The sequence below is a fragment of the Pipistrellus kuhlii genome, unplaced genomic scaffold (assembly GCF_014108245.1).
Source record: "Pipistrellus kuhlii isolate mPipKuh1 unplaced genomic scaffold, mPipKuh1.p scaffold_m20_p_3, whole genome shotgun sequence".
NCBI classification, from domain to species: Eukaryota; Metazoa; Chordata; class Mammalia; order Chiroptera; family Vespertilionidae; genus Pipistrellus; species Pipistrellus kuhlii.
The window spans coordinates 20107900-20128161 of record NW_023425529.1 but is presented as its reverse complement, the minus strand read 5'-3'; the positions used below and the strand labels follow the sequence as shown (position 1 = coordinate 20128161).

Genomic DNA, 20262 nt, shown 5'->3' with positions numbered 1-20262 from the left:
ATGATCCTGTGTTCCTCAAAGAGATGAAGACCAGGAGTGTGTGTGTGTGTGTGTGTGTGTGTATGTGTGTGTGTGTGTGTATTGTGCTATAATATTGTATTTCGGAAGTCATTGTCTAACTCAAGGTTACAAAGATTTTTCTCCTAAAAATGTTATAATTTTAGTAATTATATTTAGAGATATAACCCACTTTGAGTTAATTTCTGTATACCTTGTGAAGTGTGGAATGAAGTTCTGTTTTTCGCATATGGATATCCAATTGTTCCAACACCATTTGTTGAAGACTGTCCTATCTCCACTAAATTACCTTTGCAGTACATGTGTGTTAGTCTGTTGGTGGGCATGTGTTGGTTTATTTTTTTACAGCGATCTCTTTACTATTTCTATTCTAATGTCACACTGTCATGTACTAAAATAAGTCATGAAGTCAGATAACATAATTCCTCCAGCTTTGTTCTTCTTTTTCTAAGTTCTCCTGTTTATTGATGTCCTTTATCATTTCTTTAGCTTTTAGTTATTCAGGCATGTGGTTATAAAACAGCATCTAGAAATCTAAACATAACTTAAAATTCAAAGTTATTAAAGAGTAATATGGAAACTTTCCATAATCCAGCTTCACCTGGAAATGAGACACTCTGGGTACTCCAGATTCTATTTGGTTAATCAAAAATGTTCCATATACCTTTCATTGATTGCCAATTTTCAAAAAATTAGGATATAAAAATTTATACCAGAATTGATGTTTCAGAAGATACTTTGGGCCCTACAGTATCTTAATCACAGTGAGCATGGTTGTCAATGTCCTGGCAAAGTGGAGAATTACTGACTAAAGGGAATTTATTTGGTTACATGCTGGCTGCAGTTATATCTATTCTACTTGTGACTTGGAGGAAACCTTTTTTTTTTCAAGTGTCTAAAGTGATATAATTGAGAGTGATGTGCATAGCATTTTAGTCTGTCTCTTTCAATAAAGCACATACTTGTTCTCTTTAAATGTGCTTCCTGCTGGAGACAATGAGTTGTATTACTAATTGATCCCTGATAATGTTAGCCACCGCTGCAACAGTGTGACAATTGGCAAACTGCTTATTCTCTTTGGGCCTCAGTTTCTTCATTTATAAAATGAAAGGTTTGAACTAGCTAACCTTGAGTGGCTCATCCAACTCCAAAAATTCTTTTGACTTTTTTGTAGTAATTTCATTGACTTGAAAATCACAATCTTTTTCAAAATAATTAATCAAAACTCTTAATGGAAAAAAGTACTGTGGTAAGTCAAAGCAATTTCTCAGGAAACCTTCTATGAGTTCTTTCTTCCATTAAGTCTACACAAAGTGAACCATCAGTTTTTTAAGTCAGGAAGTAGTGGTATTTGATATATTACAGATTGCCTAATACCACTGCATGATTCTACTTTTAACTATGGCCAACTATGAGAAAGTAAGATGGCATTTATGGTTCCTGGTACTGTGACATGTTGTGATCCTTGAACCTCATATTCTGAGATGCTCTTTAGCTTCTCAGACTAAGAAAAGGAGAAAGAATGGCTCTAAGAGGATGGCCCTAAGAGAATTACTCTAAGCTCAGGCTATTCCAAAGGTCCAGTGTACTCCTGAGTTGACAGGTTAGATTTTCAAATGTATCTCCCAAGTACATGGTATAGTATTGAAACTATGAAAACTTTAATATATATATACATAATTTCCGATGCCAAGGCATAACAGAGCTACTCTTGTCATATTCTATCTGTTCATTGCTATATAGAATGGCCCCCAAAAATGTATACACACACTTTTAATAATTATAAAGGCAATGTTTATTAAAATACATTTCATTTTCAAAATTAAGCTATCAACTATTAAAATGTATACATATATATTTTGGGACACACTGTACTAATAGAATGAGAAGCTCCAAGAGCATTAAGTTTGCTAAAGAATACAGAATATAAATATGAATTAAAATAATAAAAGGAACACTTATTGAGCCTATTTATTAAATACTTATTGTATGCAAGGTGCTGTGTAAAAAAAATTATTATACTTTATATCATTTAATCCTCCAAACAATCTCAGAAACTCAGAGAGTTCATGTTCCTTGCACAAGGCCACACAGTAGTAAGTGGAAGAGCTGGTCATCAATCTATACCTATCTCAGTCATGGAGCTTAAATTCTTAGTGACTACATCAGAAACTATCTCTCATAACTTAACCAGCTCATTTAGAGAGTAATAGAATTTGTAGTATGAATTAGAATGATCTAAACAAAGAACACCAAGAACTGATGGTTCACTTTGTGTAGACTTAATGGAAGAAAGAACTCATAGAAGGTTTCCTGAGAAATTGCTTTGAGTTATATTTTGAGATGAAGAATATGTCTTGGCCTAGAAAGAAAGGTGAGTTCATGCTAAAGTGACATACTGTAAAGATACAAATGAACAAATGATATTTTTAAGGAGCAACACACAAGACTTAGTCATTGCAGGGCAAAAGCCAGAAATAAAACTGATGTCATGAGATGAAAATCCAAGAGATTTCACTTTATTATGGTAGGCACTAGCAAGCCACTCTCACTTCTTAAGCAAGGAAGAAACTTAATTAAAACTGTATTTGATTTTAAAATTTATCCTACAACTTATGTAGGATGAATGTGAGCTTTAACTGCATTAGGGAAGGTCAAAAGAAAATTTCTTATGTAGGATGAACGTAGAATGTATTTGATACCCAGCAAATTATTTTTAAGAGTACTATGTAGCTTGCCTCATCAAGGTCCTGTGGCCTTAATAGTACAGGGAAAATATATTTAGTCCCCTAAATAAGAGGCCTGGATGCAGATTTTACACAGTGTTCAAAAATAAAGGTGATTAGTGTACCACAGCTTGTTTCCATCATCACTGGTATTGTGCAGTATGTATAAAAGAAGCACACAGGGGTTATAGATTAGTCAGTCAAATAACTCTCAAATTGAGTTAAATTGAAGTCTACTTTTGGGTGACTCCTGAGTGAGGGCTAGTGTATTTGGTGAACTATAGTTGGATCTGTTCCATTATAAATCCACTAATGTTAACTTAATATTTCTTCACATCTGAAGCATTTTATTTCTCTTTCTCTCTCTTTCTATCTCTCCAGTTCCAGAGACCTAATGACTTCTCACCCCCTTTTCGCTTTGGAACGGTGCCCAATGGCAGCACAGAGAGGAATATTCGCAATAACTATGCGGAAATGCATGCCTACATGGGGAAGTTCAACCAGAGGGATGTGGATGATGCGTTGCTCTCCCTGAAAACAGGGTAAGAACTACTTCCAAGCTCAGAGTCCATAGTATGTTTCTCACATTATTAAACTTACATTGAGCCCTGGTTGGTTTGGCTCAGTGGATAGAGCATTGGCCTGCGCACTGAATGGTCCCGGTTTGATTCCAGTCAAGGGCATGTACCTTGGTTGTGGGCACATACCCAATGGGGTGTGTGCAGGAGGCAGCTAATTGATGTTTCTCTCTCATCAATGTTTCTAACTCTCTATGTCTCCCTTCCTCTCTGTAAAAAAATCAATAAAATATATATATTTTAAAATAAATAAACTTACATTGAATCAGATGTACTATGTATTATACTATGTTGGGGTGCCATACAAAGTTATGGCAGGAAATACTTCACTTACTCTTCATGGATTTCCAAGTTAAATTTGACAGTATTATTCAGGCCAGTTCACAAGGATTCCTATGCTATTATTTTATTCTATGTATATGTTTTACAAATTATATTCTACTTGCATTAATGTAACCATGAAACAGGAATTTGGATATAAAATTAGAAGCAAAAAGTCAATATAAGATTCATGTGTTACACATGAAATAAAGACCTGTTGAACAAGAGGTGAAAATGATGGTTCTAGTATCTCATAGACAAGGGAGAAATAAAAGAAAAAAAGGGTAAACATGTTTATACAACAAACAATAAGAATATGTTGACTGATCTTTGTTCTGTTTTTGTTGTTGTTATTCTTTGATCCAGCTCTATACTCTATGTTTGTTCTTTAAAAGGAACTCATGATCTGCAAATGTGTTGGCTTGCATAATCACAGCCACATAGATCTCTTTACTCATTTGGCCTCCTGAAACCACAGTTGAGCATTATAGATGTTGGGGTTTGAGGGGGTCAATGGGTCTTATAGCTAATTTCCTGTATTGTATGATAACTAGCAATAGTCATATCTTCTGGTGGCCTCAGTTCTGGAAGAGCCACCAGATGCATGGTTATCTAAATACTGTTATTTAAATATTTTGATATGTTGTAATATGATTCTCTCTTTTTTAAAATTTATTTTGTTGAAAATAATACAAATGTATCTCCCCCACTATTAATCCCTTCTAGCCCATCCCACCTGCCCCCTGCCGTAGGCCTTCACTACACTATTTCTGCATCCGTAGGTTATGCATATATGTATATAAATTCTTTGGTTAAGCTCTTCCCACCCACTCATCCCCACCTTCATATGACTCTATCTTATCACCATAAAGCCACAGCAGATTTTAGAAGATGGGATTTGAGCTTGGAGATAGGACTATGTTGATTGGTCTGGCCCTTGGTACACCACAGTTATTAATCATATCAAAGCTTTCCACAGGGTCCTCATGGACCTTTTTAAATATGGTGCAAGACTTATACCAGAAAGGGCTTATTTTTTCCTGAGGGGTAATAAAGCTAGCTTTATTTATACAAGTAAAGGATAGTGCATGCTTTTCTTCAAGGCCTCTCTATTATCCATATGGTTATGTCTGAATTTTTCCCTCTACCTTTTATGTGCTTGAATGTTGGTTTCAAGTATTGATTTATGCCTTCCTACTCTTACTCCTAGTCTACTCACTTCCGAACATATTCTCTTCTTGCAAAATACAATATGCAGGGGTAGGCAAAAGTAAGTTTATCGTTATGAGTATACAAAACACAGAGTTTATTTTTGTATTATTTGTTTGTTCTTGTATTTATCATACAAACAACTGCAAACCTACTTTTGCCCACCCCTGTAAAAGGACGTTCTTATATATGCTTAGGAATTTGAGAGATCTGAGTTTTTCTCTATGTTGCAATCTCTTGTTTAGTTTCACACATTTGCTCTTAACACAAGCCTGTGCTGCCACTAACTATTCCTTTTTCCTTGTGTGGCAAAGCAGAATATTGAAACCTTTTGGACCACAAAAATAGCACTGCCCATCTATTGAAATACGTACACCTACACTTATCCCCACTCTGGACTGTAATGAACTGGAAAATGAAAAATGTTATATAAATCTAACCCACACTATTTGTTGTTATCATTGTGATGGTTACTTTTCATTATTTCTGTTATTATTTTTATTGATTCCTTTTTACTTCCTCTCCCTTTCAGACCCAGCTTATAAGTTGGCTTCAGGCCAAACTTACATTCTCATCATTCCCAGTAAGAGGGAAAGAACTCCTCCTTTCGACTTGAAATCACATAAGAAATAACCTGGGGTGTAAGCTTTAGATTCTGGCTGAGTTCCAACTTGAGCCTTTCTTTGAACCAATTCTCCCCACAGTTTTCTGGATCCCTACTGCTTCATATTAATGTCCCCGTAGTTCTGTTCTAAAATTCCTCCATTGGATTTGGTCTCTTTGTTTCTTTTCTGAACAGGAAACTGGATGCCTTCATCTATGATGCAGCAGTGCTCAACTACATGGCAGGCAGAGATGAAGGCTGCAAGCTGGTGACCATTGGCAGTGGGAAGGTCTTTGCTTCCACTGGGTATGGCATTGCCATCCAAAAAGATTCTGGGTGGAAACGCCAGGTGGACCTTGCTATCCTGCAACTTTTTGGAGATGGTGAGTTAACAAAAGAAAAGTGCCTTCTTAGCCTCTTATGATGACCAATTTGAAATATCAACCTGATTTCCCTATTCTGCTAATTCCTGAATTTCCAGAAAAGCATGCCACAATACACTATGAGATTTGAGGGTTTGTATTAGTTTCCTAAGGCTGCTATAACAAAGAACCAGAGAGTGGCTTAAGCAACAGAAATATATTGACCTATATTGCTGGGGGCCAGAAGTTCAGGATGAAAGTGTTCATTGGTTTCTTCTGAGGGCTGCTAAGGAGAATTATCTTATCTCTGCTGTCAAGTCCAGTGGCTTTTCCTTTTTTTTTTTTTTTTTTTCCTTTTTGGGTATGTGTCCAATTTCTCCCTTTTTCAGAGCATTTGTTACATTAGGTTAGGGACCTACCCTATTCCAGAATGACCTCATTTTAACTAATTACATCTGCAATGAACATGTTTCCAAATAAAGTTCACATTCCAAGGTACTAGGGTTAGGACTTCAACACGTGAATTTAGGAGACACAATTCAACCTATGACAGGGTGAAAGATAGGACAAAAGATTAAAGTAGTTGACGAAGGAGGTATATTTCAGAATTGCAGGCTATGATCAAACCTCCAGGGAGTAAGAGAGACTGATATAAGATGTTCCAAACAATCATCTCACATGTGGCCAAAGTGGATAGAACTTTGGAAAGGTCTCTGCTCTCTATGTACCCAGAGAAAGGGTAGAGAAATCAACTTGTGGCCATCTACTTATTCTTTCCTCTCTCCCATCGTGCTCTTTCAGCTGGAAGAAGTGGGAAGCAGACACCATAAGGTATTTCCCAGGGCCATTCCAGCAGCAGACTGAGCAGCCAATTTGCTCTTGAAAAAAAATCTCATCTCCTAAACATGGAGTATAGCATGTTTTCTGCATCCCTTTTCACTTTATTGTTCAAAGTACCTCCTTGTCCTGTTGGCCTCAGAGAAGGTAATCCAGTTACAGTTGAGCAACTTGCTCTACTTGGTCCCACAGGCCATCAACCAAGCAGTTCTCTAAATTATGTCTGCAGAATCGTTGCTGTTAGGCATGAGATAAGAGGCAGAAGAGCACAGCTGAATTTTCAGACTCCAGGTGAAGTGGTTGCTCCACTAATTAAGAAAATCATAGTTTGGTAAAAGAAATGAATATAAGATGATTTGATTGATGTTGGGAAGAGGAAGGGGTGATAGCGGGACTATTAACTGGACATTTTGACGTGAAAGCTTCTTGAATTTAGCAACAACAGAAATCTATCTCTGAGGAAGAACTCCAATAGATACAATTTGAAAAAGTGACCAAAGCTCCAGTCGGATTATACAAAATTCAGATTTTTAGCCAAACCAGAACTATTGGAACAGGCAGTTCCTTCATGAGATTTTCAGAATGTTGCTCATTTAGAATTATAATAGATGCATTCTAGGTCATGTAGTTTCTTTCATTTCCCTTTTGTTTAGATTCTCTACATTTCTAAGTCCTAGTATCTAGTGAAATGGATAAAGATTATTGAAACTTGACATGAATTTGAGTCCATCAAAGCTCCCTTAAGCAGTATTAAAAGGAGGCAGGTCTGAATTCGGTGGTCTCATTTTATTCAAGCTCACTTCCCTCTACTCTTAATGTTTGTATTTTCCTTGGCAACAAAAGACCAGTAAGTGTGAGGGTCCCTAGGGAATCAGTCAATCTCTCTGCTAATCTCTGTCTTTCCTTCCTTTACCCAATTGCTTTGCACATTTGTTTAAGAGCAATTTTCTGAATCACTTGTTTGATGATGTTATTCCTCACTGTCTACAAAATAAAGTGCCAAATGCTTAGTCTGAAGCACAAGCCCTCAGCAATTCTGCATCAACCTTTTTTGATTCAGCTTTCTTTGCCTACTTGTATTCTGTTTGAACTGTTCTGCATGCCTTTCCCTAAATAAGCCTTCAATTTTCCACATTCCTTCCATTGATCCTGCTATTTCTGCTGCCTGGAGTGCATTTTTATACAACATACATTAAAATACACCCACTCACCATGCCCACCTCCAAGTCTTATCTCTCTCGTGAACACCTATTGGCCACTCACCTACAAAATTATTTGTACTAATTTTAACTCTTGTTACTTGCATATAGTTTATCATATTGATTATGTATATGCTAATTTATACTGGCTAGATAACGGAAAGCAGTTAATGCCTCATATCTTTGTATTTTCTGCAGTAACTGCATTAAGTTTTTAGTGAATACTTGTTGAATACAGTAAATACTTGTACATGATACAATAGTATTAATAAAATTACTGCTAACTCTCTATTAATTTTCTTTCTTTATGTCTCCCTGTCTCTTTCTCTCTCATGTTTTGCTCTCTCTTCCCCAACACCCCTCGTGCTTTCTTATTTTTACTCCTCTGTTGTTTTCTTTACCTATTTGTCCTGCCCTGTTTCCAGGGGAGATGGAGGAGCTGGAAGCTCTCTGGCTCACTGGCATTTGCCACAATGAGAAGAACGAAGTCATGAGCAGCCAGTTGGACATTGATAACATGGCAGGAGTCTTCTACATGTTGGGGGCAGCCATGGCTCTCAGCCTCATCACCTTCATCTGTGAACACCTTTTCTATTGGCAGTTCCGGCACTGCTTTATGGGCGTCTGTTCCGGCAAGCCTGGCATGGTCTTCTCCATCAGCAGAGTAAGTGGGCTGATTTAGGTGCCTGGAGCTCAGTCTAGCTTTGAGCAAAGCCAAGAGACCCAGAAGGGCACTGACTCCAGCCTGTGCTGTTGAAGCAAGAAACCATATCATGTATGTTTCCCCAGTAAGGTTGCACGACATAATTTCCAGGGGCTTACAAAACAGGTGCTGCTATTTTTTTTTTCCTTCAAGAAACAGCTTTCTATGTAGGGTTTGGACATTTGGTTCTCAATGAGAACTGGCAGATCTATCAGAATAAAAAAGCTGGCCTTTTACCAAATGCCTTTCATCACCATTAGTTAATTCTGTATAGGCTGCCATAATCATTTAATCCTTTATTTTAAAATGATATTTCTATTCAGATAGAGAAATGTAATATGTCTCTCTTATTCTAACATACAAACGTATATTATTGTTTTACTAGAGGCCCAGTGCAGGGATTTGTGCACCAGTAAGGTCCCCGGCCTGGCCGGTGTCTACTCGCAATCTGGGACCCCTTGGGGGATGTTAGAGCACTTGTACACATATTCGGCCTGATCCCCACTGGTGCACAATTCCATGCACCAGGCCTCTAGTATACATATAAGAGCTTTGGTTAATCTCTTCACACCCTGCCCCTCCCCTTTCCTTTGAGATTCATCAGTCTGTTCCATGTTTCCATGCCTATTTATTGAGCATCTGCCCCCTGGTGGTCAGTACATGTCATAGCTACCTGTTGAATGGTCAGTCACTTAGACTTTTATATATATATAGATTGTTCCCCATGTGTGAGTTATAGGGAGTTAAACCATGTGTGAGTTATAGGGAGTTAAAGAGCTTAACAGAACTTTCAGAAATAAGTCCTGATCCATAAAAAATTTACATCCAGAAATGTCCTTAATTGGAGCAAAGTATAACTCTGAAATTGCTCTTTATTTAGACTTCTATGTTTCTAGTCCAAACTAAGGATTTACAACATTTTTAATATGAACATGTCACAAGGAAGAGTAAGAAAAGAAGAGGAGGAAAGTAGACTTTTCATTAAATTGTTCCATCTTTTGATCGTTTTCCTATTGTATTTCAGTGATATAGAACAATTTCTTTTTTTCTTTTTTTTTTAAATATATTTTATTGATTTTGTACAGAGAGGAAGGGAGAGAGATAGAGAGCCAGAAACATCGATGAGAGAGAGTCATCGATCGGTTGCCTCTTGCACACCCCCCACTGGGGATATGCCCGCAACCAAGGCACATGCCCTTGACCGGAATCGAACCCGGGTCCCCCCAGTCCCCAAGCTGACGCTCTATCCATTGAGCTAAACCGGTCCCGGCGATATAGAACAATTTCATCTTGGCTATTCAGGCTATTCAGTAACATTGGATCAAGATGACAGGACTTGTGGACCATGAGTCATGTTGATTCTTTGTGTGGTCTTAGATAGGGTGATGGCAGAAACGATCGGAGCAGGTGACCTGGAATAGAAACCCCATGCATAGCCCTTCTACATAATCAATGCCTCTGTCCAGGAAAAATGCTTGGCATTTTCTCCTGGCCATAATTAAGAATGGTTAGAAAGGAGGTCTGACAAAGTGAGTAACCTTACCTTGATCTATGTTGCTGTGTCCTCTGGGACAGTGAGGCTCATCTCATCTAAACCTTTCTTCTTTGCTGTTTGCTTATCATCCTCCTTCCTAACCTTCTCTCCTTCCATCTCCATCCATTGGGACAACTTCCCTTTTTAAATTGTGCCCTTCTTTTAAAGACACAGTTCAAACAACCTCCTCTTCAAACACCTTCCCTTGCCAGGGAGAAAAGTTTCAAATTTGTCCACCTTTCAATGCAGGGGGCAAGATATTAGCAGGTGGTTGGCTTGACTTTTAGACTTGAACCCAACCCATTCCTTCTCTTGGCTAGTGGTGTTTAAGGTCCTGCATACAGGGAGTGCTCAATCAATACTAATTTGCTAAGATATTAATTAATATTTATAAAATTGAATGGAAAAAAAAATAAGAAGAAAATCAGGAGCTAAAGAGAGAACATATAAAAGAATTCAACAAGGGAATTATTTATTCCTATTTAGTAGTAGATCTCTGTCCCAATTCTTCCCTCCCATGGTGTAGGACACAGCAGGAGAAAAATCTGTCTTTGACCCAAGGGCTTCCTAATTCTCTCTTTGAATTTAGTTCATGCTTGACTCAAGAAGAGAACTGCTCAGCTGTTATTTGGTGATCAAAATTCTAAAAGCCGCTCAAAATTTGTCAGAGCTGGAAAAGAATGGCAATTGTAAGCTACAGAGCTTCCCTGTGGTTTCCTGCCAGCCAGTGTGACCAGCCAGGGCAGAGCAGGCTCAGCATCTGTAGAACATTGCTACTGGTTTCCAGGAGGCTGACAATATTTTCTGCTGTTGGCCCGTACCATGCATCAGCTTTAAGATGTTGCTGCATGGGCATAAAAAGGAACATCGGTGCAAGTCACTGAGGGAGTCAGGGCAAGAACGTCTTATGATTTCATCCTCTTTGCTCAAGTCACTTGTTGTAGTCATTCATCCTCTCAAATATCCAGCTAGGCCACGACCTTAGCTCCTAATATGAGACTTCCAAATGCAGTGGGATAAATCGTGCAACTTCTAGCCACATCTTTGTATGAGTTTATAAGCTATCGGTTTCATATTTTCCCTGACTTTTCTTATCATTAGGCAATTAGCAATGGGGGCGGAGAGGGGTTTCCTTACAGTTATGTTTTAGCCTCGCCGGAGACCTAATCCTTCCCATCTGCCTGTTCTGCAGGGTATCTACAGCTGCATCCATGGAGTGGCCATTGAGGAGCGTCAATCCGTGATGAATTCCCCCACCGCGACCATGAACAACACCCACTCCAACATCCTGCGCCTGCTCCGCACGGCCAAGAACATGGCCAACCTGTCCGGGGTGAACGGCTCCCCGCAGAGCGCCCTGGATTTCATCCGCCGCGAGTCCTCCGTCTACGACATCTCCGAGCACCGCCGCAGCTTCACACACTCGGACTGCAAGTCCTACAACAACCCGCCCTGCGAGGAGAACCTCTTCAGCGACTACATCAGCGAGGTGGAGAGGACCTTCGGCAACCTGCAGCTCAAGGACAGCAACGTGTACCAGGACCACTACCACCACCACCACCGGCCCCACAGCATCGGCAGCACCAGCTCCATCGACGGCCTCTACGACTGCGACAACCCGCCCTTCTCCGCCCAGCCGCGCCCCATCGGCAAGAAGCCCCTGGACATCGGCCTCCCCTCTTCCTCCAAGCACGGCCAGCTCAGCGACCTGTACGGCAAGTTCTCCTTCAAGGGCGACCGCTACGGCGGCCACGACGACCTGATCCGCTCCGACGTGTCCGACATCTCCACGCACACGGTCACCTACGGCAACATCGAGGGCAACGCGGCCAAGAGGCGCAAGCAGCAGTACAAGGACAGCCTCAAGAAGCGGCCCGCCTCGGCCAAGTCCCGCCGCGAGTTCGACGAGATCGAGCTGGCCTACCGCCGCCGGCCGCCCCGCTCCCCAGACCACAAGCGCTACTTCAGGGACAAGGAAGGGCTGCGGGACTTCTACCTGGACCAGTTCCGCACCAAGGAGAACTCGCCCCACTGGGAGCACGTGGACCTGACGGACATCTACAAGGAGCGCAGCGACTCGGTCAGCGGAGGAGGAGGAGGAGGAGGTGGGCCCTGCACCAACAGGTCCCACCTCAAACACGGGGCCGGGGACAAGCACGGCGTGGTGGGCGGGGTGCCGGCGCCCTGGGAGAAGAACCTGACCAACGTGGAGTGGGAGGACCGCTCCGGGGGCAACTTCTGCCGCAGCTGCCCCTCCAAGCTGCACAACTACTCCGCGTCGGTGGGAGGGCAGAACTCGGGGCGGCAGGCGTGCATCCGCTGCGAGGCCTGCAAGAAGGCGGGCAACCTGTACGACATCAGCGAGGACAACTCCCTGCAGGAGCTGGACCAGCCGGCGGCCCCGGTGGCCGTGACGTCCAACGCCTCCACCACCAAGTACCCCCAGAGCCCGACCAACTCCAAGGCCCAGAAGAAGAACCGGAACAAGCTCCGCCGGCAGCACTCCTACGACACCTTCGTGGATCTGCAGAAGGAAGAAGCCGCCCTGGCCCCGCGCAGTGTGAGCCTGAAAGACAAGGGCCGGTTCGTGGATGGGAGTCCCTACGCCCACATGTTTGAGATGCCAGCTGGCGAGAGCACCTTTGCCAACAACAAGTCCTCAGTGTCCAGTGCCGGACACCACCACAACAACCCCGGCGGCGGCTACATGCTCAGCAAGTCGCTTTACCCTGACCGGGTCACGCAAAACCCTTTCATCCCCACTTTTGGGGATGACCAGTGCTTGCTCCATGGCAGCAAATCCTACTTCTTCAGGCAGCCCTCGGTGCCAGGGGCGCCAAAAGCCAGGCCAGACTTCCGTGCCCTTGTCACCACCAAGCCAGTGGTCTCGGCCCTTCATGGGGCTGTGCCAGGCCGTTTCCAGAAAGACATCTGTATAGGGAACCAGTCCAACCCCTGTGTGCCTAACAACAAAAACCCCAGGGCTTTCAATGGCTCCAGCAATGGTCATGTTTATGAGAAACTTTCTAGTATTGAGTCTGATGTCTGAGTGAGGAAAGAGAGAGGTTAAGGTGGGTATGGGAGGGTTGGGCTGTGGACCTGTGGTGGTGGATATGTCACGGAGGGCGACGGGGGTGAACTTGGTTCCCATTTGCTCCTTTCTTATTGTTTTAATTTATTTATGGGATCCTGGAGTTCTGACACTTTCGGAGGGCAACCCTGGTGACCAGCACCATCTCGCCTCCCTTTCCAGTTCGCTCCTCTTTCCCCCATCTGTCGGTCGTTCCTATTCCCAAGAGAGGATGCAGTGGGCTCGCTCAGCATGGGAGGCCAAAATGGAGAAAGGAAGTGGCTGCTCGTGAGCTTCCTGCTAGCATGGAAGGACTCTGTCACCCACTTTGAGTGAAGCAAGGAGAAGCAAAAGGAGGCCATGTGAGCACAGGATAGCTCTTCCCAAACTGAGCTTTATGTTTAGATGAGGCAGCAAAAGCATTCAAATAAGACCATTTAGCATACTTGCCTGTAAATGAAAAGAGGCTTTTGCTAAATTCTTGTGGCTTTGATGGCATCTGTTTAGGAATCATGTACCAAGCAGAGGTGGGGAGGCCATGTGTGTTGGTATATAAGCCAAAATGTTTGCTTCAATTCCATGAGACTCATTAGTGGTGAACAAAGGTCACTGGTGGATAATGGGAAGTACATCATTGCAATCTTTCATGGTGCCTTAAAGGCAAGGGAGGATGGACTGCATATGCATGTGTGTGCAAATACATTTGCACATATATGATCTGTACACACACAGAGTCAGGGGCCTATAAATGTAGAGAAGGCAACCAAGCCTCGTGTTTCTTTCAATATTCCTCAGCAGTGTGCTTGTTTTGGCTTATATACAAGCAGAGATGGTCATATGTTAGCTGAATGTTGGCTGTCTCATCCCTTCACCGTTCCTGAATGAAGAGAACAGGAGTTCTTTTCAGAGAAGAATCTTTGGTCCAGACAAAAAGGTGGTAAACAATCCTACAAGAGCAAGGTACAAAAGCGGTTTCTCCAGCTGCCAATATCTTCAACTGGTTTTGGCCAAGAACTTTCCAGGAAGGCTAAAGGGAAGTAGAAATGGCCATGATCCTCTAGAGAGCAAAAGATTCTATAAAGCTCTCTTGAGCTTTAGACCCTCACCTGATCTGGGTTTGGAGAGGAGCTAAGTAAGGCTTTGGGAAATAGGGAGTAGTTCATGGTAAGGTAAGTGAGAGAGGGGGATGTTTTCAATGCTTTGATCCCTTCTTACTTAACCTGGAGCTAGGAGATCAGGCTTGTTCCCTCAGAATCCATCACAACTGCTAGGTAACAGGTAAGAGGAATGAGCTCACTCATGAGTATAGCTCAAGAGGTATGGAGGGAAGGAAGAGATTTGGAAGTGGTGAGGAGGGGGGCATACCCCTTCTAACCATTGGGTCTGGCTCCCTGAGAATGTGACATTGAGCCCAATGTGATCACTCTTGGTAGAAGCCCTTCCATCTTCCTGCAACACCTTTCTCTCCCAGAGTATACTATCCAAGAATAAAATATGTACATGTAGAAAAACTCCAGGATGGAAGGTACTGGCAGATGTGATGCCCCTTTCACTGAAAGTCAGAAACTTGAGAAGGGAAATGAATATTTGTCACTGCTGGTCCTGAAACTCTGGGTCAGTTCCACTGTCCTGCCACCCTCCCTTTATACAGGTGGCAGCCACAGAGCCCAGGTCTGTTTGGAAGCTTGACTGCAGGACCTCCATGTTGCACACAGGACACACAAACCAGAAAGGTGCTCATCCTCCTCTGGAAGGAAGCTGCCATGTCTCTTCAAGTCACACCCTCCAGGGCTGCTCTTTGCCTTCTGTTTGCCCTGACTCACCACCCTTCCTCATTCCTCATCCTTGACTGCTATCCCACCCTCCTCCTTGATTTTTTTTTTTTACCTCAGTATCTTCCATTTTAAAGCCAACTGAAGGCCTTGTAAAGCTTTGTTTTCTTTCTAAAATGAACCTGGGGACAAGGGGCTGAACCTCTCACAAGTGTGGAGAGAGGAGCACGGAGTGCTTTACTTTAGATTCAAGGAAAGACTTTGAGAGAGAGGACAGAGGGTGTGAGATGTCTTCAGGAGGAAGAAGGAGAAGGGCCATATAAACATTGCTTCACCCTGACTCTGTCCAAGGTCAGGGGCTCCTCCCTCACTCTTCCTCTTACCTCACCCCAGTCAAATAAAAAACCAAACCAACTAACCTAGCGAACAGCAATCTAGAACAAAGGGGGCTCTGTTGGTCTCCACTGGTGACAGAAATCAAGATGGTGTTTATTTCATATGTAAATATTTTGTTTTCTAATTAATTTTGTATAGATAAAGTGTTTTCTTGTGAGTATTCAGGGTGTTGGGCTGGAGCGGGTAGGGAGGGGATGGGAGTAAAGGGGGAAAGTGTTCTGCTATGGGTTTTCATTTTCCACTGGGGAGACTGTATGGATGGCTTTTGCTTCAGGGTGTCTGGAAAAAAGTGAATGTGAGTGGAGGCCACTGTGGTGAGAAAGCCAGGGAGAGTCATTTGTGTCCATGCTTCCCCACCTCTCTGGTCTTATTGGTCTGTGAGAAGCATTCATGCCCATCGGCCTGGGCTTACTTAGCATAGGGACCAGTTTGGCTCTAAGCAAACCCCAGGTCCAGCTCCTAACTTCTAGGTAGATATAGATCAAGCTGGTGGCACCATATTTTCCCTGCCAGTATTTAGGATAGGGAAGATTCTCAAGAGGACTTAAAGCAGAATGGAGGTCAAGTTAATCTGTCATTTCCGGTGTAGCTGAGAGGTTTCAGGAAGTTCAGTCCTAAGGGCTTTCCCAGCAGCTCCCCCTGATGTTTAACAACCATCTCAGTCATTAGACTCTTCTTTCCAATACCTGGGCACCCACCCTCTCACTGTCCCCTCCCTTCCTCCATGGAAATCACACCTAGAAAATCCCCACTAGATCTGCTTTTGGAAACATGGTATCTGGTTACAGGGAGGTAGCACCAGATGCCTGTCTTACAAATTCACATGGTTTTCTGAAAAGATTACCAGATATGCTCAAAACTCAGTGGCCATATCATTCTCTTAGGTTGCAGAAGTTGGTTTTAGATGTAGTAGGGCACGTATGTAAAGGATGGTGCCAACAGTGATTTTATATTTGTCTGCCCTCATTTCTGCCATCACGAGGGGGCTATTTGCCTCAAGCCAGGTATTCTTAACCTGACCTTGGGTTAGCCAGGCAAATTGAATTTCTTTCACTGGACCTCTGGCTTTGTGAATGATGACAGCTTCTCTATGTTCACCACAGGGTGAAATTTCCAAATCCATTTACCTGTGATATTACATTAATTATTTTTTCCTTTCTTCTATTATCAAATCTGTCAGCTGAGTCATTTTATTTACCTTAACCCCTTCTTTGGCCCCAGTTGATCATCTCTCTTCAACTGGATATTTGAATTAGGACCAAATAAGATTTTCATGGCCTGCTCAAGAAAGCATAAAGAAAGGATGGCTGAGCATTGTTAGGTTCTAGGTATTACTTCATTCCAAAATAACAAACCAGTAAAATGCATAAGGATGAATTCTGAAGTAAGCCTCATCTATTCCACAGAAGGACAGAGACCCAGGCTATTCAAAACTGTGAGATTCCACTGACACCATTGGAGCAATAGTTGTTCCAATATTCTTTGGAGTCCATGCTTCCCATCTTTGTATTCTCTATTATTTCCTTCCACTGTGGAAGTGGGTTGGTGGATATGGTCCTAAATCAATCCTATCAGAGGTCTGCTTAAATCTCAGCATTTCTACTGACCTCAAATAAGCTGACCCTGGAATTTTCCCGAGTCAAGAATGTGCATACCCTTCAGAGTGATGCATGTATAGTGGGTCTTATAATTTCAAAGTATTTCACTGTGTATTTTCAGCCAGAATGCAGGAAACATTCTTGATGTGGATTCCCCTGTGCTGGCCACCCATGTTGTGATTGGGGGAGAAAATCCCAAATGATTCCATTAAATGTTGGTGGTGTCAGTAGTGCCAAAATGCATGCATAATGTGATAAAAAGAGAGTCATCTATAATTAAGTGAATGTCACCCACCCAGTCTCCCCTTGCATCTAAAGTTGCCCAAAGGGAAACTCTCTGCATGAGAGGTGAAAAAATGTGTAACCAATACTGCAGTATTCTGGTCACCTGTGCCTCTCATTTAAGAACTAGAGTTTCTTTGGGGTTTTGTTTGTTGTTTGCTTGTTTGGTTAGTTAGTTCAAGATTTATGGACAGAATAACCAGATGGCTTGGGCAATAGCCTTTGGAGAAAGCTATTCTAAAACAACTTTATTCTTTTAATCCCAAACTCTCTATAAAAATCCTAGTCATTGCTTAACACCTGTATGTGTCTGTTTGCTGTGTTAGGAATGATTTAGATGTGTGCATAAATAATGCAGCCGCAGTGCTATTGATGAATGCATTAGGTGTTTCCAGGTATTGTGGCCATAAATTATGTGTGTTCTGAGCCCAAAGCCATATAAGAAATGTGTGCTCAGTAGACTGCCAAATACTTTGGTAGAGATTTGCTTCCTTCGCTTGAGTGTCAAAAACTATCCTTCCTGTCTAAGGAACTCTATATGGATGAGAAGCAGTTAAGAGTAGATAGTTATACTGGAATGTGTCTGGCCTTACAAAAGGTATTTGATCCATAGTGTGATTTTAGAGGTCCTGAGAAGACCTTCGCTTTTCATTCCCCATTCTTCTCCAAATACTGGCTTTCCACACAGATTTACTCCTTTAGCACTGAGCTGCTCATCTGTCATTTAAATGAAACCAGGAAGGGTGATATATTAAGCCATATTAGGGATTTATACACTGTAATACCTAGTGTACATTAGGTTTCTCATTTATTTTCCTGGGAATAAATTAATGGTATAGGAGAAGACAGAGAGAGAAAAGAACAGTGAGAGTAATAGAGTAGGGAGTAAAGACATAGGTTCTAGAGTAAACGGACATTTAAACCCTCCCATCCTCCATCTGTGTTTACTTAAGGTTCATGTGACATGGGATTAGGACTCCTAGTTAGGAATTATTTTCAATAAGCAGTTACATGAATATGTAGTTTATGAATTTATAAATTCAGTACATTGTAGGGTGGGTTAAGGACTATGACTTTTTCAACACAAAATGAAATACTAATGCTTCTCCTCCATTACAGGAGTGAGCAGCTAGAAAAATCAATTGAATTAATGTTATGATAATAAAAAGTTATTGTAATTATATGTTCTTTGTTCCAATTCAATTAATCTTCCAATTTTGCTGAGTTGTTCTGTATCTTCTACTTTCCAACCTCCAAAGAGGGTGCCCAATGATCCCAACACACACTTAACTGTCTGTTAAGGAGCTATTGGACTACCATGTGCTACTTAACCAGTGGGCAATTATTTTTAGAACTACCAGATATTTGGGGCATCACTAAAATATATAGTTGTCATTCTGAGAACTTCTACTGACCTAGATGGAAGATTCCATTCTGATTTTGGGGATTCCAGTATTACATATAATCACATGATAACAGAATACATCCCATCGCCATCTCTTTCCAGCCATGACTCAATCATGCCTTATGGGTTCTGTGACTTCAATATATAGACCTATCTATTCTCATCGCCAATAACCCCATCAAAAAAACCTTCAAGTCACTACTATTCCCATGCCTTGGAAAAGTAGGTTAGTGAAGTTTGGGGCCTCTCATTTACAATATTGAAGCAAGGAAAACGAATTTTGCCCAAAGAGTGATGGGTTAGGATAGCAGTGCTGGAATAAGTGAGGAAAGTTAGAAATCATTAACCCTTCTCTGCCAGTGTGGCCATTTGCATCCATTTCAGAATCATCACACAGAGTTTCTGGCACTGTTCCATACATCTAAACATAATTGCTGGTATAAGTCGGAGGTGAGGATTCCTGAAGAGAACTGAAAGGGGAAAGCAGAGTAGAATTTCCCATAGCCTTGAGACTGGGGGATGGAACCTGTATTTTGGCAAAGGTAAAATAAGTGGAATTCAGTCTAAGAGTTAGGGTACAATTAAAAGCACAACACTAAGCCCACTATAAAACTGTTACTTTAAATATTTAGTCTCCACATTTTAAATCTGAATTTTCTTTAATTTATAATTTTTTTAGCATTATACTTTAGGGAGTGAAGCAGATTCCTAACTATGTAGGGAAAAAATAAAAATTCTTTAACATAGTTAAATATGTTAGTTAAATTAAACCAATGTTTATTAAGTATATACTATGTCCTGGGCTGGTGCTGTGAAGAATAGCAAAGATTTTAAAATAACATATGTTTATATAATATATGAACACAAAAATATAAAATATTTAAATGTATGTAGTATGTATGTATAAATAGCTGTGAATAAATTAGTATATTTATCCATGCAGGTTTAATGTTCTCTGGTTTCAGAGTGTGAATCAAATATATTATCCATTATATTATTTTTAAAAACACTGCAGAGATTCAGCTTTCTACATCATGGCCAACCCTAGATTTCTTCTTCTGAGAATTATCTCAGGTAAAACTCTGAAATTCCCTTTCTGGCCACAACCTTGCATTTTCTATATCTTATCTACCTTCCTTCAAGCTCCTTCTGTTTTTCTGGTCCATAAAACTCTCTTACTTCACATACTTCCCTCTTTGGTCTAACCCCATGTTCACCACATCAACAGTACTGTCACCAGCAATGTCTTCTTTCTTTCAATCTCCAAGGTCTTAAACTGATCCTGAAGAGCACAATTTGACCCATTTAATCTCACCAGAATCCTATCCAGCTTGGGCATCTTTTTATTCTTCAATGTTAATTCCATGTCATATTCTCCAAATTTTGTTGAATTTATTTTTTGTTTTGCCTATCATTTTGTCTATTCTGCTTCAACAGGCAGTCTTTCCTATCATGCTACTAAGAAAAGATATCTAATTTATGAATTCTCATGTAACTTCTCTCTACTTTAAATTTCTTCTGTCCTCACTCATCTTTTCATCCTCACTCCCTATTTCTGGTACCCACCCTCTAGCCTCTTCTAAGTTCGACTCCAGCCAATAATACTTTTCTCTGTTGCATTTTTAATTTCTTCCACAAACCTGCCTAG

At 41.4% G+C, this 20262-nt stretch overlaps 1 protein-coding gene across 1 annotated transcript in view; it reads left to right on the top strand.

The window, feature by feature from the left end:
- Positions 1-19550, top strand: part of GRIN2B (glutamate ionotropic receptor NMDA type subunit 2B) — a 419358-nt gene extending 399808 nt beyond the window's left edge. Inside the window, exons 10-13 of the mRNA XM_036457459.2 lie at positions 3126-3286; positions 5652-5839; positions 8280-8518; positions 11284-19550. Coding sequence (XP_036313352.1) covers positions 3126-3286; positions 5652-5839; positions 8280-8518; positions 11284-13140 — 2445 coding nt within the window. The 3' untranslated portion in view covers positions 13141-19550. The remainder of the gene's footprint in view (positions 1-3125; positions 3287-5651; positions 5840-8279; positions 8519-11283) is intronic.
- The last annotated feature ends 712 nt before the right edge of the window (positions 19551-20262 follow it).